This window comes from Leopardus geoffroyi, chromosome B4, assembly GCF_018350155.1.
Source record: "Leopardus geoffroyi isolate Oge1 chromosome B4, O.geoffroyi_Oge1_pat1.0, whole genome shotgun sequence".
Taxonomy (NCBI): domain Eukaryota; kingdom Metazoa; phylum Chordata; class Mammalia; order Carnivora; family Felidae; genus Leopardus; species Leopardus geoffroyi.
This window is the reverse complement of record NC_059341.1, coordinates 84,101,851-84,124,730: the sequence shown is the minus strand read 5'-3', so window position 1 is coordinate 84,124,730 and position 22,880 is coordinate 84,101,851. Positions and strand designations below refer to the sequence as shown.

Below are 22,880 nucleotides of genomic sequence, written 5' to 3'. Positions count from 1 at the left end.
GATGGGGCCGGGAGGGGGTGTCGGAAGTGCTAAGGAAGGGGCAGGGCCGGGGGTGGGGGGCAGGCCAGGGAGCGTGAGGCCGGGGCAGGGCAGGGTCAAGGCCGGGCAGAACCGTGGGGGCAGGCCCCACTCACTTGCAGGTGACGTCCCCACTCTGCTTGTTGACCACACAGGCTCCGTCCAGACAGCGGCTGCACTTGTTTACCTCGCACCTCGGCCCCTCGAAGTAGGCGGTGCAGCGGCACTGCCGGGAGCCGTCGGCGGCCATCTGGCACGTGCCAAAGTTCTCACAGTAGCTGGAGCACTGCCCTGCGGTTGGGGGGTGGGAGAGGAGGTGCCTCAAGCCCCACCCTCATGAGGGTCCTCCACAGGTGGTGGGTGGGGGGAGCCAGACACTAAGGGGACTCCTAGGTCTTTTAGGTGACTCTCACCTCCTCCTGAGCCCCCTGCTGCCCCCCTCCCCCGTCACAGGTTTAGAGTATAAGGACGTCCCCAAAAAGCCTGGCAGGGCACTGCTTTCGCTTGAATAATCCTGATGCCAGAGGGCTCACCACCTTGGGAGAAGTGTGCTGACACCTCTACAGGGATGGGGGGGATCACCTAGAGACTGCTTGAGCTGTGAATGGCCTCCCTCCCCAGAATCTGCCTCTTGACCATCACCCTTGGCTCTAGGTCCCTGAGCTCCCGTCATCCCCTCCCTTGGGGCCCAAGGATGGCTCACTCACGGTACTGGCAGCGGTCACCCAGGAAGCCAGGTAGGCATCGGCACTGGGGCTGGTTGCCCTGGTTGACGGTGCAGGTGCTGTTGTTGGCACAGTAGCCCGCACACACCTGCTGGGTGCATTTGGGGCCCGTGAAGCCTGTGGGGCAGCGGCACGTGGGCATGCCTGGCGGGAGAGGATGTGTGAGCGGGACCGTGGCCCACCCAGGCGCCGGCCCCACTGGAGGGCACCAGGGCTGGGAGGCCCGGGTGGAAGGCACGCAGCAGAGGAACGGGGGCACTGGGGCTGTGGGTTGCGGGCAGGAGGGGAGACAGAGGGGGAGCAGGGTGGGACAGGGTCTGGGGATCCGCTCCAGGCGGAACCAGTGGGCTGAGAGGCGGGAGGCTGGGGCTGAGGAGCCGGGCGCAGTCTTGGCAGGAGAACTGAAGGCCGTACCAGAGGGGGAGGCAGCGCAGGTGCCCCCGTTGCGACAGTACTCCCAGCACTGGTCCAGCTCACACTTGTCGCCTGTGTATCGGGGCTGGCAGCGGCACTTGGGCTGCCTCCGTGCATTGAGGAAGCAGCTGCCGCCATTGAAGCACTGCAGGTTACAGGTTCCGGGTCGAGGAGCTGCGGGAAGGACCATCAGGGCACAGAGCCAGGGGAAGAGGGGAACTCAGGGAAGAAGGTCCCAGGGCAGAGGGTGGGGACCCGGGAGGGCACAAGCATACCATCTGGTGGTGGCGTGGGCGAGGGCACGGCCACACAGGTGCCATTGTCCAGCCGCTTCCCGTTGGGACAGGTGCAGACGGGCCCGCTGGGGCTCAGCAGGCAGAGCCACTCACACTTCTTGCGGTCACAGGGGTTGGTCACTGCAGGTGTGGGCAGGGGTGGGAGGATGCTGAGCCTCGTGGACCCAGAATGTCCCTGCCACAATGCCCAGGACCTGAGGCTACAGCCTGGAGACTCTGCCCCCAGGCCTTCCCGGGCCCAGACTGGGCTGTCCCCCTGTGCCTACCTTCAGGCTGTTTGTGTTGGTGGTACAGGACCACATCGGAGGCGTGGCTCAGGCCCCCTGTCAGGTTGATCAAGGGGCTGTGTCCAAACTTATGAATCTTGAAGACACGATTATTAATGTAGGTGACGCCATAGATGTAATCCTCAAAGACGTCGATGCTGAAGGGGTGACTTAGGCCTGGGGGAGGAGGTAGACTCAGAGGGGACTCAGGCCCTGGTCACTCTCCAGGACACCTGGGCTCCTGCGGCACCTCCAACTCAACACATCCCAAACAAAACTCCCCCTAACCTGTTCCACCTCTTGTGGCCACTACTGGCAAAAGGTCCCATCAGCCCTAGACTTCTGCGGTCAGGAAGGACTTCTGTTCCCTCTCCCCACATCTACTAAGCTCCTCCTGCCACCTCTGTTGCTTCCATGCAACTCAATGTCATTGGTAGAATGAATGAATGGGCAAGTGGGTCAGAGGGTGCAGGGCTGGTACACAGGGAGTCCAGTGGGGGTAGGCCTGGAAGGCACTGTAGGACTGTTGGGGGCCAGGATGAGGAGGATGGCAGGTGCTGGGTGAGGCCTTTGGACTCAGTGGGGAGGACAAGAGGCCCGAGGGCAGCACTGGCTGAGGCTGCTCTAGGATGCTGACCTCGTTTGCTGTCAGCAGCCACGATGGGGTCCGTGCCATTGAGCCGGATGCTGCCGATGACCGAGAGCTTGGCATCTGCCCAGTACAGCCTTTCATTGTGATAATCCACAGCCAGGCCTGAGGGGAGGCAGAGAGCACTGTGAAGGCCCAGCCTCTGCCACCCCAGGCTCGAGGAAAAGCAGAAGTGTCTCCATGTTTGGGACAGCTCTACCCTGTTCCCATGACCACTCCCAGTCACTTCTAGAAAAAGCCTCCATAACTCATTGCCCATCCCAGTCCAAGCCCCTTCTCCTCCAAGCTTTAACGTGACCTCAGGCTCAGCAAACCCACCCCTCCCACATCCCTTGCCCCTGCCTCCACGGACCTGTAGGCCATTGGATGTTGTCCTGTACCAGTGTCTCCCGAAGGGTCCCGTCCATTGCTGCCGTTTCAATTTTGGGGTGATTCCCCCAGTCTGACCAGTACATGGTGCTGGGGAAGGAGAAGAATTGAGCATGGGTAGGACCTGAGGGCTGCCAGAGCAGGCTGAGCGAGATGGGCTACCAGGTTGTGGCTTGGGCATAGGGACTGCTGGGTATTGGGAGGAGAGTGTTCTGTCTACCTCCTCCAGAGAGAACGAGGGGAGTCAGGTCCCTGATCAGGTTAAGGATCTTTTACTCTAAAAGTACAAGGTGCCAATCCAGAGACATCAAAGTGGGCAGAGCTGCCCCCTGGAGCAAACAAGCAGCCCAAACTTGGCTGCACATGATGGCCAGGCAAGTGGAGGGCAGGCCCCTGCCTGAGCAGGCCAGCTGGGGATTCTGGGCAAAGGCGGCACCGGGGAGCACCAAAGATGGAGGTGGCCTGAAGGCCCAAGGGCTGGAGGAGGACTCCGACCCCAGGGTGGTCTGGAAGGGGAGGGACGCACCTGGGGATGCTGGGCTGCCCCAGAGGCTTCCCTGGCCCTCCCCCCGGGACCCCCGCATACCCTCTCAGTGGGTCCACCACAATGGCGTGCGGCTCGTCGATCATGCCCGAGATGAGCGTCTTGCGGTTCTCGCCCTTCATTTGTGCCACCTCGATCACATCTCGGCCTGAGTCAGTCCAGTACACGTTCCCGGCCACCCAGTCGACGGCGATGCCCCGTGGCATCTTGAGCCCTGAGATCTGAATGGGGGAGGGTGATAATGTCAGGGGCTACCACCTTTTGTCTTCCTGCCCATTATCCCCACCTGCACCTGCCAGCTCGTCCCTGTTAAAAAGTCATCCCAGATCGGGAGCTGGTTCTCTGATTTTGAAGAGGATCAATGGACACTTACCTTATGGGCCAATACCTAGAGCTTTCACATGTTTTGCTGGATGAGATATTATTACCTCGCTCTACTGAGGAACAAAGGCCCAAAGAGGTCAAATAGGTGGCTGAGACTGACACAGTGGATGGCGGTGACAATCAGGAACTGAACGTGGCTCTGATGCTGAAGGCCAGTGTGTCCATCGTACCCTGCCACCTTGGGCTGCAATGTGGCAGAGCCAGCTACTGATAATTCTCATTGCTCTGTCCACCTGTCGTGCCCACAACATAATCCCGAATGCCTTTGCCCGTCAGTCTCACCCTTTGCCCCCTTCCACTGTCGTTTTCAAACCCTGCTCTAAACCCTCTGCTCTTTGCAGTCTTCCCATCCAATCTGTAGAGATCCCATCCCAGGTGGGGTGCTCACATTGAGGTGGGTGACACCCCGGTCAATCTGTCGCCGGTGGCGGTTGGAAGTGGTGGGAGGTGCGGCAGGTGGCAGGCTGCGGTAAGAGATGGTGCCTGTGTGCCAGTTGGTCCAATAGACACGGCCAGCCTTGACATGGACATCCATGGCATCAATGCGGACACTCTCGTCACCCTGGAAGGCCTGCTCGTAAGCCGAATGGGGGTGACTGGGGAACAGGCTGCGGATCTCGTTGTCATCGGCGATGTATAGGACCTGATACTCAGAGCCTGGAGGGGCAAAAGTCCCGGTGTCAGGTGCAGAAAAAGGCAGGGGCAGGAGGCCAGGGCTGGGGGATGCCAGGCCTGGTGCCGGGATGTGCTCCCTTCTCTCCTTCCCTGAGCTGGTCCAATAGGACCCGCTCCTCCAGGAAATCTTCTCTGCCTCTCCAGCCTCAGGGACTTCTGTCTCCCCATTGTCACTGGCTGGCATCACCACACTGTGCTACATGCTGTCTGATATATGCCCGTGGGCACACATGCATGTGGGGGTGTGTGTGCACTGGCACAGAGGGGTGTAGACACGCACCGGCACGTGAGTGCACCTGAACGTGCATGGTGGGGCTGTGTATTCATACATGCCCTCGTGTGCACATGGATGTGTGTGCACGGGTGTTTGGGGGTGTCTGTACACAGGCAGGTGCAGGTGTGCGTCAGAGCATATACACGTTCCCACCCCCCCAAAAGGTGCATGAGATGATAGTTGTGTTAACTCAATGAAGGGAAACCTTTCACCAGGTGTACATACATCAAATCATCACCTGTTCACATTAAATATCTGACAGTTTTGTCAATTATATCTCAATGAAGCTGAAAATAAGAAGCAAAGGGGCTAGCTACAACGTGATTGTGTGGAGACGCGTGTCTGTGTGCTCTCCTCCTGGGAGTGGCGGGTGAAGAGGCACATGTGGGATACGGGTATGTTGCCCCCACCCCAGACTTCTCCAGATGAACCAGCTCCCCAACCAGCACCCCGTGCACTGATGCCAGCCTCTGTGCTGCTGGCAGCTGGGCCCGTGGGTCTGGGCTCCTGCGCCTGGGCATGGGTGTGCCAAGGGGAGCACGTCCATCCACGTTAGCCCCATTTACACTCTGGTGTTGCATAGCCCCACCCACTCTTTCTGTCCTCTTCCAGCTGGTAGGCTGGTACCTTCGGCCTTGCAGGTGTTGTGAGTCTTCATGAAATTGCGGGCGCAGCTGCAGAGGTGGCCACCCTTGGTGTTGTTGCAGAGCTGCGAGCAGGTGCCGAAGCGCAGGCACTCATTGATGTCTGAGGGTTACAGGGGAGGGTCATGGAGAGTCCCGGGTTTCTTCCCACCCCCTCTGAGTCCCGCCTTTTTACCTTGGCATCCGGGCTGGCCTGGCACAGTGTGGAAGCCCGAGCGGCAGGCGCAGTAGGCGGCTTTCTCGGTGCGCACGCAGCGTGCCTCATCCCCGCAGATGCTGGCGTTGGTGGCGCAGCTGGTCAGCTTGGGGTCTGTGGGGGACAGAGTGGGCCCTCTCTCCTGAGCCACCTGGGTTTGGGCCTGGGTTCTCTGGCCCTCTGCAGGCCCCCCGCCGCCAGCTCCTTAGCACGCAGGGCTCACCGATGCTGCAGTCCTCCTCATCAGAGCCGTCCCCGCAGTCATCGAACATGTTGCAGCGCAGCGAGGAGGACAGGCAGCGCTGGTTCCGGCACAGAAACTCCTTCTTGTCTTTGCAGTGGGGGGTCTGGGCCGTGGGGGGCTCTGGGGAAGGTGGGGGCTTCAGATCTGGATATTCACCACCCCGGGGCCTCCTCCCACAGCCCCCCCTCCTCCCCCAGCCCCCTCCCCCCCCCCCAACTCTGTCCGGGGCTGTTTGTCAAGCTTCAGGGGATGCTCCACCTCAAGACCTAGGGCACCGGGCAGCCTCCCTGCCTTCCTCAGAAGCCTCTCTCTCCCAAGGAAGGGCCCCCAGACTCCCCACAATGGATACTACTCCCCCCCACCACCGAGTTTCCACCTGGCCCGCCGCCACCCACTGTGCAGTACCCAAACTATCGCCCCCGCCCCACCAGGCTGCTTCCACCGGCCCCCTGCTCACCACAGTCCTCCTCATCAGTCCCATCCCCGCAGTTGTCGGTGCCATCGCATTGGCGCCCGATCCACAGGCAGACGCGGTCGTTCTTGCAACGGAAAGGCCGGTTAGGAGGGCACACAAACCTGGCTGCAGGGGTGGGAGGGGACAGAGCCAGAATCAGCCTTGGGGGCGGGCCTGCAGCGCCCGGGGAGCATGAGAGCCCCGCCCCCCGCCCTGGGCCCCGCCCCCCCAGCCTCACCGCACTCCTCCGGGTTTTCGTCTGAATTGTCCCCGCAGTCGTCCTCGCCATCGCACTTCCACGCCAGCGGCTTGCACAGCGTGTTGTTGCACTGGAACTCGTCCAGGGGGCAGGTCCGCACTGGGCGCCGGGGGCGTGCAAAGAGCCAAAAATGAGCCCTGAGCCCCAGGCTGGCTGCTGGGGGGCAGGATCTTGCCCAGGCCCTTCCCACCACAGGAGGTGGCCCAGAGGGGTCACCAGGCAAGCAGTGGTACAACCAGAATGAACCCAGGTCTCCTACCTTTATACCTGCTGGGCAGCTGGGCAGAACTGCCTCCTCTGGTATTTAGGGGAGAAGAGGCCTTTTTGGGGAAGTGTGTACAGAGAGGCCAAGAGTGCCCTCTTTCTCTAGTGGTTGTGGCAGGGCACTGGGGCCTACTGCAGTTCATGGCAGGCAGAAAGGAGGAGCACTGGGCTGGGAGTCAGGAGACCCAGGTTCCAGACTATCAAGGCAGAGCCAGGAAGTCTGTCCTCATTGTTGGGTGGGTCTCTGCTCTAAGCCCCAGGCTTCCCTTACCCAAGCTTCACAATGTGGCCTCCGGCCACTGAGCCCAGCCAGGTTAGCCAGGGGCAGGCACTGTCTCGTTGCTCCCGGAAAGCAAAGTGAACAAGGACTCTGTTTGTCAGGGCAGCCGACTGCCCTGTAGGAACTTGTGGGGTGGAGTCTGGGTGGACACAGCCAACAGGTTTCTGCTGGATTTTGGTCCAACTGGCCCCTTGACTAAGTGCCGTTGTGGAGGGAACAACCTGTCCCAACGTGTACCCAGAGGCCCTGTGTGTTGTTCACTGCTATGTCCCCAACGCCTAGAACGGTGCCTGACACCTGGCAGGTGCTTAAGAAATATTTTTTTGTATGAACAATGACTACAGAAGACAAAGAATGAGGTGAATGACTGGGCCACATGGTGGGATGGGGGGTGGTGGCAGGGCCTCACCGCCAGTGCCACAGGCTTCCTCATCACTGCCGTCCATGCAGTCGGCATCCGCATCACAGCGCCAGCGCAGAGGGATGCAGTGACCACTCTTGCACTGGAACTGGTCCATGTCACAGCGGGGAGTGCAGTCTTTCTGTGGGCACAGGAGCAAGCATCCTGGTCAGATCGGGGCACCCCTGTAGCTCTGTCCTGATTCTTCTGAGGCCATCCCTCCCTCCTTCTCCTCTCCCTACACACCTCGTCTGAGCCATCTGCACAGTCATGGTCCCCATCGCATTTCCAGCGCCCAGCAATGCAGCGGCCATTGGCACAGGAGAACTCGCTCTCAGAGCAGGGCCGAGGGGCTGGAGAAGGACAGGGGAGAAACACGCCCCAGGAGGGTGGGCACAGGGACTCAGCCCTTGGAGTATCTCCAGCCCTTGGCAGAACAATACCACCCGTCCTTGTGTCCCTGAAAGCCACAGTTGACTGGCATAATGACCACGCCAGCCAACTGGCTGCCCTCATGGGATCAGCTGGGTACAGAGAGGGCTCACACTTACCCCTCTGGGGCAGACACACGAGAGAGGGCATGGGTCCCTGGCTCTGCCCTCGGGACAGACTGTGTGCGGGGGGGTCGAGGGGAACAGGAGAAGGACAAGACCACTAAGACAAGCACCAGGGTTTAGGGAGAGGCCAGTAAAGGATGATGGGCTGAGGCACAGCACGGGGACGGACGGGTGGGCTCTGGGGCAGTGGCAGGGGGTGTGGTGGGAGCAGGGGCACATCAGAGACACCTACCTCTGCAACCCCAAGAGGACAGTGTGAAAATGGAGAGAAACATGAGATGAGGTGAAATGGCACAAACTCAAATACACGACATGGAGTGGGGTGGGGTGGGGTGAGCAGGGAGGGGGCACCTGACCCCCAGCCCTGGGAGGCAGCCACCTGTGCCGGCCAGCCTGGTGGGGACAAGGGTGCTGAGAAGGGAGGAGCCCCAGGTCTGTGGGGGTGGGGCGGGGCGGGGGGTGGGGGGACATACTGCAGCTCTCCTCGTCTGAGTTATCCCCACAGTCGTTGTCATAATCGCACTGCCAGCGCCCTGGCACGCAACGGTTGTTCTTGCAGCGGAACTGGTAGGGCTCACAGGTGCGCTCGTCTGGGGAGGCAAGATTGGGAGGCAAACATCGGGGCAGTCAGGGACAGACTGGGGACAGGCCCGAGGGTTTCAGACACTCATGGGCAGGATGGCCAGGAGTGGGAGAAAGATCAGCGGGGGGAGGCCAAGCAGTGTTCTGAGATTTGAGGAGGTTATGGGGCCTGGCGGCACACGAGTGGGGAGGAGCTGCTTGGGGGAGGGGATTAACGGAGCCCCCTCTGTTAGGCGGGCAGAGAAGATTCTGCGCGGGTATGTGCTGAGGAAGTGCCGGTGGAGGCAGGGACAGGGAATCAGGCAGGGGGTGGTGGGCACGGGAAGCCGAGTGCCAGGCGGCTTGAGCCCCAGTCAGCAGGTGGCCTGAGTCCTGTCCAGGCCGGATGCCTTCCCCTGAGAGCGGGGTCTGGGGAAGCTCACCACACTCCTCCTTGGGCTCGTCGGAGCCGTCCCCACAGTCGTCCTCTCCATCACACTTCCAGCGAGCAGGGATACAGCGGCCGGAGTCCTTGCAGCGGAACTCATCCACTCCACAGGTCATCTGGGCTGCAAGGGGGCGGCTGGTGGTGAGGGGGAGGATCCTTGCAGGAGCGGGCCGGGAGGGCAAGGCAGTGGCCGCTGGTCGCCCGGGGTGGGGATGAGGTGGGAACAGCAGACGCAGTGGAGGAAAGGTGGGCTCTGGGGGCACCAGGCAACTCACTGCAGTTGGCAGGCTCATCGCTGCCATCCACGCAGTCGTTGTCCCGGTCACAGACCCAGACTCGGGGGATGCAGCGCTTGGTGATGGAGCACTGGAACTGGTTGGGGGCACAGGTCACTTCGGCTGCAGGGTAGGGGGAGAGAATGAGGACCTGCCCATTTTTCCCCCACCACAGTTTGAGATCACTGTCTTCTTCCTCTTCCAAGCCCTGGCCCTGGTCCCACCAGAAATTTCTTAGGAGAAAGGGACAGTTTATCTCCAATTTTGGTGCTTTTTGTTTTCTGAACCTGCACCTTTTCCCAGCAAACCAAGTCACACCCTGTATAATTTATGTCACCCATCTAATAACATTACTTGACAGCCACATGGCCCAGAGAAGCGGTGGGTAGACTTCAGTGTGCAGTGTGTTTCTGTGTCTGTTTCCCCGCCACCCCGCTCCCTGCCCACAGCCCCGGGCACTCACGGCAGTCCCTCTCGTCCTCCCCATCTCCACAGTTGTCCTGCCCATTGCAACGGAAGATGCCAGGGATGCAACGGTTGGTGTTGGTGCACTTGAACTGACTGGGCAAGCAGACGTGGATATCTGTGGGAGGTGGGGAGGGGGGTGAGGTAACTAATGGGGGGTAGAGGATTCAGGAGCAGCGAGGGGGCACCTCATCCCCTCAGTGGGAGCATGCAGGTTCAGGGCCTAGAGCAGCAGGAGTCCAGCCTGGAGAGGAGGCTGCTGTGGGCTGAGCTTCCTTGTCCTTGGAGTTTAGTAGGAAACCTCCAAGTTCCGGGGAAGGAGAAAGGGGGAGGGAGGAGGGCAGACAGTGGCTGGGCAGCCCTTTACCGCAGTTGGCCTCGTCACTGTTGTCCTGGCAGTCGTTGTCCCCATCACAGATGAAGGCAGGGTTCGTGCAGATGCCTGTTGAGCACTGGAACTGTCCTGGGCGGCACTTGAATTCGGCTGCCAGGAGGGGAGCCGCAGAGTCAGAAAGGCTGGGGCTGGGCATGGCCACTCAGAGCCTGGAGAGTCAGGCTGCCCCCGGTGCAGGACCCTCTTGCCACCCCTGCTCTGGGCACTTACGACAGTCCGGGGGCTCGTCTGAGTGGTCCCCACAGTCGTCCTCTGTGTCACATTTCCACCAGAAGGGGATGCACTTGTCGTTCTTGCACACAAACTGGAGGGCAGGTGGGGGCAAGAGGGGTTGGTGGGGGTCTGGGGAAACTCAGGAGACTTTCTTTTGGGGGGCTGCGATGTTTCAAAGAAGCGGGAGGACCAGGGTAATTTGTGGAGGTGCTGAGCTGGATGGAAGGTTGGGATATGATGAGTGCGGGAAGGCCAGGTGATGGGGTATCTGTGTGGGGGTCAGGGTGGGGGGTGCTGGTAAGGGAGGGTCAGGGTTAGGGTGTGGGGGTGTTTGTGTGAGGTGACAGGTATAAAAATATTGCTGTGGGGAGACAAGAGGTAGGCAAGAAATGTGGGGGTGTTAGCGTGGGAAAACCAGATGCGTGAGGACATTAGAGCGGGTGTTGGGGTCCGAGGAGGAGTGGAGGTTGGGGGAACAAGGCATTGGTGAATGGGGGTCAAGGGGAAGAGCCTCACCTGACTTGCTGTGCAGTTGGACACACAGGTGCGCCCATCGCTGCCCAGGTAGAAGTTGGTAGGACAGGCACATTTGTGGCCCCCACCGGGGGACAGTAGGCACAGGTTGCTGCAGCCGCCATTGTTGACCTTGCACGGATGATTGGGCACTGCCAGAGAGAAAGTGGCTAACGGGCAGCCGACTGGACCCAGTATATGGGTCAGGGCCCCCTGAGCCACTGCCCTCTGGCAGAATGAGGGCAGCACTCACTGATGTCACATTTTCTGGTCTTCTGAAGGCTGCCTAGCCCACTCTATTCTGGGCAGAGGCAGGACAGATCCAAATCCTACTCCTTTAGGAAGGAGCTGAAGCCAGAGAAGGGAGACGACTCTTCTTGAGGTCCCAGGATCAGGCCAGCCCTGCAGCCTCATATGCTGCCTCACCTGTGCCCTCCCTCGGGTACGGCCCACCTGCCTTTGGGGTCCTGCCTGGGCGGTCCGCACCTGGACTGGCCTCAGGGACTTGCTGCTACAAGACTCCTGGGATGGACCCAGGCTGGGCTGCAGCTCTTGAGAGCCTGTCGATAGCCTCCCTAATTTCCCAGTGTCTGGCAAGCACTGCTCAGGCAGTGCTAGAGAAGAACCAATCCTGCTGGGCCATATCCTTCCCCAGGGGCCCCCCATGCCAGGCTCACTCTTTGCTGGCTCCCACCCCTTGACTGCTCACCATCTGGCTGGCGCAGGGCGTGGAAGACATGCAAGTCCATGGGCCGGTGCAGGGTGCTGATGAGGAGTGTCTTGTTGGTGCCCGTGGTCTTGTGGGCTCGGTTGATGGACTTTGTCTCCCAGTCGGTCCAGTACACGTAGTCCTCAAACAGGGTCAGTGCGAAGATGTGTGGGATGTCCTGGCTCAGCACTGCAGACGGGGAGGGAACGGGCCCAGCAGCCGGTTAGCGCCTTCCCTACTGGATATCCTTAACCCTACAATAACCCTGTGAGGTGGGCGCCAGCCCCCGTTCCAGATGGTTAAGTGGCTTCCCAAGGTCGCACAGCTAAGTGGCAAAGCTGGAACTCAAACTCAGGCCTTTCTGACAGCAGGTTCCTGCTCTGTAATATTAGAGGATGCCCTGTGCTGAAGCATCCCAACCCCAGGCACCCTACTCCTGTCTTTCTCGGGGCCCCGAACTGTGCATGAGAAGTAACTTCTCTTTCTCCTTCAGATGGTGGCCTCATGCCTGGGCTTGTCCAGGGGGCGTACATCGGGGTGCTCTGGATCCCCATTCCCCTGGGGAGATCCCCATTCTCAGACCATGCTGTCTGACTTTTAACCTTATTCTTGCCCCAAAGGCCTGATCCTCTGTAGCTCCAGACCCCACCCCCGACCCCCAGAGCTGCTGTGCCCAGGCAGCCTCACTGGCACACTGACCGACGTGGCGATTAGAGCCATCCAGGCTGGCAAACTCGATGTAGTCCTCACGGGCATCAGCCCAGTAGATGCGCTCGGTGACGTAGTCCAGTGTCAGGCCGTTGGGCCACGTGATCTTGGTGTCCACGATGACACTACGGCCAGACCCATCCATGCCTATCCGGCCGATCAGTGAGTGGTCACCCCAGTCTGTCCAGTACAGGTACCTGGCAGGTGGGTGGGCAGTGAGCCCCAAGAGATCCAGCGACTGGTCCCACCAAGAGCCTGCAGGGAGGCTGGGCCTGGATGCCTGAGCATACTGCTTGCTTCAGGGGCTCCCCCAACCCTCCTTGCCCTCGTACCCATTCTGCACGTCCACCACCAGAGCTCTGGGCTCACGGAGGCCAGAGCTGACCAGCACCGTCCGGTAGGCCCCGTTGAGCTTTGACACTTCGATGGTGTCCCGACCTTTGTCGCACCAGTACAGGTTGCCACCCACCCAGTCCACAGCCAGCCCGTCAGGGTTGCTGAGGCCTGTCCGGTGCAGCACCTGTGGACAGAGGCAGGGAAAGAAGAGCTCTGGATGACCAGGGGTACGACCCTCAGTCTCTCTGGGGGCCCAAGTGTGAAGTAGAGCTTCCTCCCCCAGCTTGCAGGGAGGACAATGGATGGAAAATGCCCAGGCCCCGGCCTCGTGTCAGCTGAGGCTATAGGAGAGGGGTCTCCAGAGGAGAGCTACTGCACCCCAAACCCCAAAGTGCCTAGGGGCGTGAATTTAAGAGAGAGCAGCCATAAGGGGGAAGCTACTGATAATGAGGGAAAAGCAGGAGGAATCTCCTAGACCTCACTCTCTGAGCTTGGAGGAGAGGAAGAAGCCAGGACAAGCAGAGTTAGGCAGTGACTTCGTGGGGAAGGAAGAGGAGGAAATAATTCAGTGGGATGCCATGGGTGAAGGGGAGATGGCCTTGAAACACAGCGAGCCCTCTGGGGAGGGACACTGCGGCTGGATCTCTGGCCCCCGACGCCTAGTTTGTCTGCTGAGGAGTGGGCTGCCCCTGGCCTCACCTGCACATTGCTTCCGTTAAGGTGCATCCTTCGGATCATGCTGCCTTGGGTTGTCACGTCTGTCCAGTAAATCATCTGCTCTCGGTAGTCAAAGTCCAAGGCGACGGCATTGTTCAGGCCCTGGATGTGGGGGGGTGGGGGATGACTACAGAGTCAGGACGCCGGTGGCTGGAGGAGTGAGTAGGAGGTGACGAACATGGGCCCAAGTGGGGAGGATGAGGGGGCTGGGCGGGGAAGGGAAGATAGCTCCGGGCCTGGGGACAGGTGTGGGGGTGAGGAGGGCCGGCTCTGGCACCTGCTTCAACAGTGTGTAGTTGGAGCCGTCCAGGTTGAGCTTGCGCAGGTAGTACCGGTTGGCAAAGATCAGGAATGGCTCCTCATCTGGAGACAGAGCGTCCTGGTTCAGCTGCCAGCTGGGGCATGTTCTGGCACCCCCGGTCCCCAGCTGCCTCAGCCATCTGACCCCCTCCACGCGCCCGTCTCACCAGTCACCGCTTTGCAGCTGTGGGGGTCGCCGCCTCGGGGGGCGTAGCCCTCTACACACAGACACTTGTAGCTGCCGTGCGTGTTGATGCAGCGCTGGCTGCAGGGGAAGGTCGAGCTGCACTCATCCACATCGGCACACGTCCGGCCGTCATCCTTCAGGCGGAAGCCGGGGCGGCAGCGGCACTGCAGGCACAGGGAGCCTTGGGCTGGGGAAGGGGCTGTGGTCGGAGCCTCCCACCCTGGAGCCTGGAGCTCTGGTTCCCTCCACCCCTGGGGGCTGGCTGGCTCCGCTGGGGAAGCCCAGCCTTGAGGGGCGGGAGGCAGGCAGCAAACAGATACTGAGCCATCTGGCTCTCACTTCAGCTAAACCACTGCAGTGACCGATGACCACCCGGTTTCTGTCCCCAGAGGTCGATGCTCAGGCCTCATCTTATGTGACCTGTGAGCATTATCTGACAGAGCTGGTGGTGCGCCTCCTCCAAGGTTTTCCTCACACGGCTCTCCTCCCACGCCAGCGGCTGCCCCTTCTCAGGCTCCTCTGCCAGTCCCCCATCACCTCCCTGCCACTGGTATGGCTGAGCACAGGCCATCTACACGCGCTCCATTGGGGAGCCTATCCAGACTCATAACTCCCAGATTCTGGGCTCCTGTCTGGCCTCTCCCTTGACCTGCACACCTGGACTTCGGCGCCTGCCTGACATCTGCACACCCCTCCTTCTCCCGTAGCCCTTGCTGGCCCTACTTTCCAAGGGGATGCAGAACCCAACCAAGTAAATGTTTTGATTTTGTTCCTCTGCTGTGTCCCCAAGTGCCCAGAGCACTGCCTGGCAGAGTAGGTGCTGAATGAGCCCTTGTTGAATGAACGAACAAATGAACGGACAAGGGGTGGAGAAAGGAGCTCCCACTCCGGGGTGGGGCACACCTTGAAGCCAATCTTGAGGTCCTCGCAGTCCTGGCTGCAGCCACTGAGCTTGCGGCTGAGACACTCGTTGACATGGCAGCCACGCTCATCCGAGCCGTCACCACAGTCATCCTGGCCGTTGCAGAGCAGCGCCTCGGCCACACAGCGCCCGCTGCTGCACAGGAACTGCGAGGAGGCGTTGCACTTGTGCTCTGCAGGGGGTAGGGGGGGGCAGGTCAGGGGGCCATTGGGCCAGGGATGGAGGGTGGGGAGGGGGCCGTGTGTCGGGCCCACCTGGGCTGGTGCAGTGCGGGTTCTTGGGGGCCTCGTCGCTCTGGTCGTGGCAGTCATTCTCCCCATCGCACTCCCACTGGCGGGAGCTCAGACAGCGCCCATTGGCACAGCGGAACTCGTTGGGGCCGCACGTTGGGTACTCTGGGGGAGGAGGGGCTGGGTGAGTTTGGGAGCTTGGGTGTAGGAAGGGCAGGGCGCACCCCTGGTGCCACCCCCAGGGAGGCCCCGGGCTCACCACACTCAGGGGACTCGTCGGAGCCATCGGCACAGTCACGGTCATGGTCACACACGAAATGCTTAGGGATGCACTGGCGATTTTGGCACATGAACTCGCGGTCATCACAGGTGCTGTTGTACACTACGGACAGAGACAGACATGGCCCCTCAGCTTCCCCGGACTAGCTGATGACTGTCACACGGGACCTTGGTGGGGTCTGAGTGGCAGAGTGGACAGAGAGCACTGGATGGAGGGTCCAGACACCCATGTGGGTTGTAGACAGGGCTCTGCCACTGTCTGCCCGAGGGACCCTTGCTGAAGCACTTCCTCTCCTTGATTTCAGTTTTCCCTACTGCAAAGAGAGACTGTGGCTGCTTGCTGCCCGCCCCACTCCTCATGGCCCCTGCCACTCACAGCAGCCGGCCGCGATGCTCTCGTCGGCACCGTCAGCACAGTCCTTGTCACCATCACAGAGCCAGCGCTCGGGTACACACACATGGGTGCCCGGGCAGGAGAAGGAGGAGGGGCCGCACGTCTTGCCTTCTGTGGGGGGAACAGGGAGCCGCTGGGAGCAGGCACAGCGGGCCGGGCAGTGGGGGTGACATTCCCACCACTGTGCTGTCCATCCCTCCCGTAGTAGGGCATGTGCACGTGCGGGTGGCATGGGGGGGCTCTGTCCCTCCCGGGAGCACCTCCCCGACCCGATCCCAGCCACCTCTCACCACAGTGAGCCGCCTCATCTGAGCCATCTCCGCAGTCATCACTGCCATCACATAGCCACTGCTTAGAGATGCATCGATGGTTCTGGCACTCAAACTGGGCCTCCGAGCAGAACTTGTCTGGGGCAGTTGGAAGCCAAAGTGAGATGGGGGGAGGGGATGGCACAGCATTGAGCTGGGCAGGCAGGTATAGGGTGCATGCCAAGGCATCTCTCTGTGGGGTCAGCATGAGCTAGAGAGATGCCCCCTCCCCCCCGGGGGTGGGACCTGGGGTTAAGGCCCTGGGTGCCCTTCTCCTAGGAGGACATTTCCTGGGAGGGAACTAAAAGGTGAGGTGTGGACAGTGACTCAGTAACTCTGGTGAAGCCCCTGCCCGCCGTGGGTTCTCTGGGCTCCCAGCTCGGGTGGGTGGGCCCTGTGGTCACTTACTGCAGTGGGTCTCATCCTCGCCATGCTCACAGTCGTCTTCCTTGTCACACGTCCAGCTCATGGGGATGCAGCGCCCACTGGGGCAGGCAAAGTAATTCAAGGGGCATCTGGGTCGCTTCACTCCTGGGGGGAGAGGGAAGCATGAGGGCACTGCCATCCTGGGGGGGCCGCCGCCCGCCGTGCATCTGACCCAAGGCTGGTGTAGACCTGGGCAGTCGCGCTCGTCGCTGTAGTCCCCACAGTCATTGGCACCGTCACACACCCAGCTGGGTGCATAGCAGAGGGAGGTCCGCTCACAGGGCTGGAAGCGCACTCCTTTCACCCCCAGGCGGAAGTAGCTGCTACAGTCGGTGGCGCCTGGTGAGGGCAGGGATGAGGGGTGAACCGAGGTTCCCTCCACACTCCCTCCCGGGGCAGCTGCTGGCCTGACAGTGGCCTTGGTGTTTTAGAAAGTCACACGGTGTCCTTCGGGGGAGGGGGTGCTGTCCACCCCTTCCACTCACCCCAGGGAGCCCAGGCCTGGGGCGGGGGCCACACACGCTGTGAGGGTGACAGAGGCCGCCACGTGGGCCAAAGGGATGGCAGGGACGAGCCCCAGGCAGGAGGCAAGGGAGCGAGATGGGAGACAGACTACGAGGCACCCAGGCAGGGGTGTCACTCACTGCAGTTCATCTCATCGGAGGCGTCCTCACAGTCCACAAACTGGTTGCAGCGGCTGGAGTTCCCAATGCAGGTGCCGTCCCGGCAGCGGAATTCTCCTACTCCGCAGGCCGTCTCTAGAACAGCACCCACCCCCAGACCATCAGGCCGCAGTTTTCCACGTTGGGGGCAAGAGACCCCAGGCCAGAGCTCCTGGCCCAAAGCACCTGCCCAGGCCCACCGTGGAGCACGCTGAAGCAGACCCCGTGGGGCCTGGGAACCAAAGCTCAGCAAGGACAGGGCGTGGCAGAGGTGGGGGTCTGAGGGCCAGGTCCCGGGTCCCACTCACTGTTGCAGGGAATCTCATCCGAGCCGTCCCCACAGTCGTCCGCCCCGTTGCACCACAGCATGTTGGACACGCAGCGCCCGTTGTTACACTGTCGGAAAGTCTTCTTGCAGCGGCGTGAGTCTGCGGACAGACGGGGAGCGGGCCAGCAGTCAGCGGCAGCAACAGGGGAGGCGCTGCCTCTGATGAGACGTCATGCATTTGTTCCCTTGACAAACTGCTCAGGGGCTGGCACAGGGCTAGCGGCGGTTCTGCCCTTCAGGACAGCTGTGGAGTGGGTCACGGAGCTTTGCTCCCCTCACTCCCACACCCTGCCCCGCTGGGGGCTGAGGTGGTCGACTCTGGAGGCCAGGGGTAAGGGAGGAGGGTTGGGGCACAGAGGCTGGAGGAGGCGCCTTACTACAGTAGGATGGCTTCTCGTCAGACTTGTCCTTGCAGTGGGAGACACCGTCACAGGTCAGGCTGAAGTTGATGCACTCGCCATTGGCACACTCGAACTCATCTTGTGCTCGGCAAGAGGAGTTCACAGCTGTGGGGGCGATGTGGAGGGAGCTTCGTAAACCAGGGTCCTGCGGCCTCGAATGTCTCTACCCCCTGTCCCCCAGAACTGAGGTCATCCTCAGTTTCTCCTAGATAAAAGTTTTCACGAGGGTGGGCTACTGGAGTCTAGGAGGAGATGGTCCCCAGTGTGTGCCCAGGGTCCCCCCACCAGTGTCTGTCCTCCGTCATTCCCTCTCTCACCCCGGCAGGTGAGGTCCTCTTGGAGGATGCGGCCCCCTCGGCAGGAGCAGTTGACATGGCCTTGGTGAGTGAGCAGACATAGGTCTTGGCAGCCCCCGTTGTTGACGCGGCAAGGGGAGAGCTCACCTGAAACAAGGACAGAGGACAGCGGGCTAAGAGTGTCCCCAGCTGTGCACACACAAAATGCCCACACCCATTCACATAGCTTCACTGAGCTTCCTAGCCCTGGCCCTGGCACAATGGTACATGGCTGGGGGAGCAGAAAAGGTGCTAAGGCAGGGCCAGTGGGAGTATTGGGGCTGGGGCTGAGGTTGAGGGTGTGTGTGCTCTTGGGGCGGGGGGTGACGTGGGCTTCGCCATGTGCTTTGAGGAGAGTCAAGTCGAAGGAGCCTAGTGGTGGGGCCTTGGAGTGTGTGTGAGAGGCAGGGAAAAGCCGTGGATCTGTATGGGGCCCCTCGGCCAGACAGGCCCAATGTGGGAGTCTCTGTGCACACGCACATGCACGCATAGTGTGGGGTAGGCAGAGCCTGGGGTGCACCTGTCTGATCAGGCTCTGGGAGTGCGTGTGGTTCTTGGGGAGAAGAATGGCTAGGGCATGTGCTGGGGTGTCAAAGATTCAGGTGAGACCAACTGTGGTGTGCTATGAGGGTGCATACGTGTGCATGCACGCACAGATGTCTTGAGGGAGCTGGAATAGAGGAGTGTTGGTGTTTTGGGTTTCTTGGGGGTGAAAGCATGTACACTTGTGTGTCTGCACGTGGAGGCTGTGGGAGAACAGGACCAGGGTGTAGTGTGTGTGTGTGTGTGTGTGTGTGTGTGTGTGTGCTGGCACCAGGGGCAGGAGAGCAAGGCTGGTGGTAGTGGCCCCACTCACAGCTGTTGGTGTCATTGGCCACGGCGATGATGCCCATGGGCTGCTGGGGGATGTCCACACGCAGCAGCTTCATGTCACTGCCCACGTACTTGTTGGCCCGCTGCACAGCCCGCCGCACCCAGTCGGTCCAGAAAATGTGCTCCCCGTACACAGCCAACCCGAAGGGGTGGACTGGCTCGGACTTCAGGATCACCTGTGGCGACAGCACTAAGCCCGTCACAGGTAGGCTCAGGCCTCTGGCCCCAAATCCAACCCCCTGCAGCTGGCCCCAGGGGTGGGGGTGCCTGGCCTTGGCCGAGATCCCTGGACACAGTTGCAGAATGGGAAGACCTGCAGGGGAATCTTGCCATGTCCTTATTTAATTGATGAGGAAGCCACGCCCGGACAGGATGAGGGCTGCGCAAGGCCACACAGCTAAGCGGCAATGTCAGTGCCTCATTCTCCTCCCAAATCTTCCCACCATGTGGCTTCCCTTTCTGTTGCTCCGTGCCCAGGCAATCTTCATTTTGGCTGGCCAGCCGTCCCCTGACCCCTGATCCTAGCCTGCCCAGTGCCACCCGTTCCATCTGCCCCACAGACTCACATAGCGGTGGGAGCCGTCATACTCGCAGCGCTCGATCTTGTCTAGGGTGGCGTCGGAGAAGTAGAGCTTCTCGGCACGGTGGTCAATGGCCAGGCCATTGGGGGTGCGGATGTCCTTCTCGATGAGAGTCAGGACATTGGCCCCCGACAGGGCCGCCCGCATGATGCTGGGGTGCTGCTCGTTCCAGTTGGTCCAGAACATCAGGCTGGGGGAAGACAGGGCCATGGGGATCAGGACTCAAAGCTAGGGAGTCCGCCATGGAGGACCCAGGCTGGGGCAAGGAGTCGACCAGAACCTGAGGGTCAGCCAGGGTGGGAACCAGATCCCAGCACAGCAGGCCACCTCACAGCCACCCAGGCCAACACAGCCCCGGTGCCCAGGAAGGGCCCAGCTGCTGCATAGTCGGTGCCTGTGTATGTGTGCACACGCATTTCTCAGTGTCTGTGAAATGGCCATCTGTGTTTACTGAGAGACAGTGTAGCCAAGTAAGTCAGGCTCTGGATTCCCATTCTGGCAACACGACATACAAGTTAGGAACCTCAGCAAGTGACTTAACTTCTCTGTGCCTCAGTTTCATCCTCCATGAGGTGGGGATAACACTATTATCTGCCTCATAGAGTGGTTTAAGGGTTAAAAGAGTTAATATTCATCTAGTGACAGCTGGTAGATGCCACATGAGTATTTCATATTATAGTAAAACCTTGGTTTGCAAACGTATTTCGTTCCAGAAACATGCTCGTAATCCAAAGCACCCATATATCAAAGTGAATTTCAAGAACGCTTGGCTCAGTTCTGATCATGGGACATTCATCCCAGCTCTGCTCCTTCCAAGCTCTGACCTTGAACCAGCCTCTCGTTTCTACACCTTGGCCTCCTCTCAGTAAAGGAGGTGGTAAGATCGGGCCTTGCCTGTGCTCCTTTTGGGGGTGGTGAGGCTCCAGAGATGGGTGCGGATGACTTAAGGGCTGGTCAGGCACTACACTAGGTGTGACGGTGTGGTTTTCAGACCACCTGCATTGGATCTTGATTCCTGGGTCCTCTGTCCCAGATATTCTGGGGCCAGGGAACCAGCACTTTCCAGCACTCCCCAGGCAAGCTTCATACACCCTGGAGTTTGAGAATCATCTAGCTACATCCGTTCTCTGGCTGTCTCATAGGACCTACCCCTGCCTCCCCACCCCACCGCATGCTTCCATGCCCTCTGCCCTCTGCTGCTCTGGACACAGAGCTGTCTTCTGGCTGGTGGACCTGTCTCCTCAAACCTCTCCAGGTCTCTTCTTTTTTTTTTTTTTAAATTTTTTTTTAACGTTTATTGTTTTTGAGACAGAGAGAGACAGAGCATGAACGGGGGAGGGTCACAGAGAGAGGGAGACACAGAATCTGAAACAGGCTCCAGGCTCTGAGCTGTCAGCACAGAGCCCGACGCGGGGCTCGAACCCACGGACCGTGAGATCATGACTTGAGCCGAAGTCGGACGCTTAACCGACTGAGCCACCCAGGCGCCCCTCCAGGTCTCTTCTTAACACCCCCTCCACAGCCTCTCCAGCACATTTGAGCTATGGCCTCCTGCCACTATGCTTCCACTTAGGGAGGTGCTGGCTATCCCCAAGCCACTGGGAGCTCTTGAGGATAAGTCTCTGATTTTAAAGGCGCCCATCCTGGGGGAAGGGGTGGGGTTCTGGATGGCTCTTGGAATCAGAATGGGAGTTTGGATGGTGGCATGACGCCATCAAGGATGGTGGCATCTGTCTCTGGCTTCCATAGGAGAAATGGGTATGCCAGGGACAGCCGCTAGAGTCATCCTCCCTGCTTTGTTGGTGCCCAACCAGGGACTTCGATGTCCTCAGGTAGAGCCCAGTTCACTCTGCAGTGGGAAGTGGCTTTCCTTCTACCATGAAAAACTGTTATATGTGGAAGAATGACATGTCCTACAACTGAGGATTTCAGGTTTGGTAAAAACACTCCCCAGGAAGTGGCTGGCAGGGAAGGGCAGGGAGAAGGGGCTGTCCTGAGGGGCAGGCTGTCAGCAGCCAGAACTGGGAGCAACCTGGGAACTGGGGCCAGCTGTAGGGGAGGCTCAGCAGGAGGTCCCTGCCCCTTTCATCACACTGGCCCCCCAATTCCTCCAAGGCACTCGCTCCTTCTGGCCAGGACAGGGCCTCTCCCAGACAGTTCAGCTCTTTCTCCTGCACCCTGCCCTGGATTTACTTCACCCCTGTCATCCTCCAGACCTCAGCTCAGCTGGGTGTCCTCGAGGACACGTTCCTTGATATCCGGCCCAGGTCAGGTCCTTCTTACACACTCCTAAAGCTCCCTACAGCCTCATGGCTAGCATCAAATATGCCTGGGGCAGAGCCAATGTCCATCTCACCCTCCCCTTGATCCTCAGCACATCGTTGGTTCCCAAAAGCCATTTGCTGAGCCTAGGCTCAGAGCAAAGGAATTTGGTGGGCAGCCATGAAGGAGCTTCTGAAGTCACAAAGCTCCACCATCTTTGGATTGGGGGTGGGAGGCAGGCAGGGGTGCCCAGGGGCATCACCCTTCCACATAGGTTCCAGGCCCATAAGGGACAGGCCCTGAGGCCAGCCCAAGACAGGTAAAGTTACCAAGGGTCGCAGAGGGCAGATAGGATCTTTGTCATGAGCCAGGTACATGCAGGACAGGGTGAGGCAGGCCAGGGACAGAGGACCCTTGTGCTGGTCTGCGGGGCCAGGCAGGCTGGGCTGGGGCTGGCCTCGAGTGATATCAGGCTAAGGAATCTAGGTTTAGTCGGTACACTCACCATTTCTAAGTAGCTGCTTTTGGGTTTTGTTTGTCCCTTAGTTTCCTAGCAAAGCTTTGGGAAAACATTCCAAGTGCTGCTGAATTCTGGGGAAAACAGTTTTGCTTACGTGTGGGCCAGGATTTCTAAGGGGAGGAGGTGGTTCACTAGAGGCCCACACAGTGGGAGTGGGGGCTGCCCCTATAGGAGAACAGGGCAGGTGGAGACCAGGGGCAAGCACCACCTCCGGGTATTTCCTCCCAGGTTCTCCTGACTCATGCTCTGGACTCCCTTGCAACCTGAGCCTCGCTTCCAGGGCCCTCCCCAAGCCTGCTCCTGCTCACAAGAGCCCTTTGATCGGGCATGGGGGAGGCTCCTCACAGTCCTTCCCCGCCTACAGCACTCCTTCCTTTGGCTCTTGCTCAAAGCACTGCCCTGTGTCTGGGCTGTCCTTTCCTGGCCTTTCCACTTCTAGGTCCTGTGCCAACCTGCCGCCTCTGTGGGGCCTCTTGGTCATCACCGGTCTCCATGCTTCCCAGCACTATGATTTCTCTCCTCGGCTAGGTCAAAGCTTCCAGGCAATAACCGTTCAGTGAACAGTCTTGGCCTGAAGCTTGGAGTCTCAGAAACACAGAGGACCTACTATGTGCCTTGAAC

At 60.1% G+C, this 22,880-nt stretch overlaps 1 protein-coding gene across 2 annotated transcripts in view; it reads right to left on the bottom strand.

Moving 5' to 3' along the window:
- Window positions 1-22,880, bottom strand: part of LRP1 (LDL receptor related protein 1) — an 82,688-nt gene that overhangs the window by 3,119 nt on the left and 56,689 nt on the right. The window contains exons 43-84 of one of the 2 annotated variants that reach the window (XM_045462819.1): window positions 19,463-19,667; window positions 18,880-19,072; window positions 18,006-18,131; window positions 17,665-17,793; window positions 17,268-17,387; window positions 16,942-17,055; window positions 16,487-16,636; window positions 16,280-16,402; window positions 15,854-15,970; window positions 15,546-15,674; window positions 15,150-15,272; window positions 14,915-15,055; window positions 14,642-14,832; window positions 13,719-13,902; window positions 13,529-13,614; window positions 13,234-13,353; window positions 12,531-12,718; window positions 12,190-12,395; window positions 11,491-11,679; window positions 10,785-10,933; window positions 10,266-10,359; window positions 10,029-10,145; window positions 9,660-9,779; window positions 9,197-9,319; window positions 8,917-9,042; window positions 8,386-8,502; window positions 7,602-7,708; window positions 7,365-7,497; window positions 6,391-6,510; window positions 6,156-6,278; window positions 5,678-5,818; window positions 5,434-5,568; window positions 5,242-5,361; window positions 4,054-4,322; window positions 3,324-3,502; window positions 2,721-2,827; window positions 2,357-2,473; window positions 1,720-1,896; window positions 1,433-1,573; window positions 1,158-1,331; window positions 726-887; window positions 135-309 (exon numbers count right to left, since the gene is read on the bottom strand). In XM_045462819.1, the coding sequence (XP_045318775.1) occupies window positions 135-309; window positions 726-887; window positions 1,158-1,331; window positions 1,433-1,573; window positions 1,720-1,896; window positions 2,357-2,473; window positions 2,721-2,827; window positions 3,324-3,502; window positions 4,054-4,322; window positions 5,242-5,361; window positions 5,434-5,568; window positions 5,678-5,818; window positions 6,156-6,278; window positions 6,391-6,510; window positions 7,365-7,497; window positions 7,602-7,708; window positions 8,386-8,502; window positions 8,917-9,042; window positions 9,197-9,319; window positions 9,660-9,779; window positions 10,029-10,145; window positions 10,266-10,359; window positions 10,785-10,933; window positions 11,491-11,679; window positions 12,190-12,395; window positions 12,531-12,718; window positions 13,234-13,353; window positions 13,529-13,614; window positions 13,719-13,902; window positions 14,642-14,832; window positions 14,915-15,055; window positions 15,150-15,272; window positions 15,546-15,674; window positions 15,854-15,970; window positions 16,280-16,402; window positions 16,487-16,636; window positions 16,942-17,055; window positions 17,268-17,387; window positions 17,665-17,793; window positions 18,006-18,131; window positions 18,880-19,072; window positions 19,463-19,667 (6,060 nt within the window). Of the gene's footprint in view, window positions 1-134; window positions 310-725; window positions 888-1,157; window positions 1,332-1,432; window positions 1,574-1,719; window positions 1,897-2,356; window positions 2,474-2,720; window positions 2,828-3,323; window positions 3,503-3,783; window positions 3,850-4,053; window positions 4,323-5,241; window positions 5,362-5,433; window positions 5,569-5,677; window positions 5,819-6,155; window positions 6,279-6,390; window positions 6,511-7,364; window positions 7,498-7,601; window positions 7,709-8,385; window positions 8,503-8,916; window positions 9,043-9,196; window positions 9,320-9,659; window positions 9,780-10,028; window positions 10,146-10,265; window positions 10,360-10,784; window positions 10,934-11,490; window positions 11,680-12,189; window positions 12,396-12,530; window positions 12,719-13,233; window positions 13,354-13,528; window positions 13,615-13,718; window positions 13,903-14,641; window positions 14,833-14,914; window positions 15,056-15,149; window positions 15,273-15,545; window positions 15,675-15,853; window positions 15,971-16,279; window positions 16,403-16,486; window positions 16,637-16,941; window positions 17,056-17,267; window positions 17,388-17,664; window positions 17,794-18,005; window positions 18,132-18,879; window positions 19,073-19,462; window positions 19,668-22,880 lie in introns of both variants that reach the window. The other variant, XM_045462821.1, reaches the window with a different exon arrangement.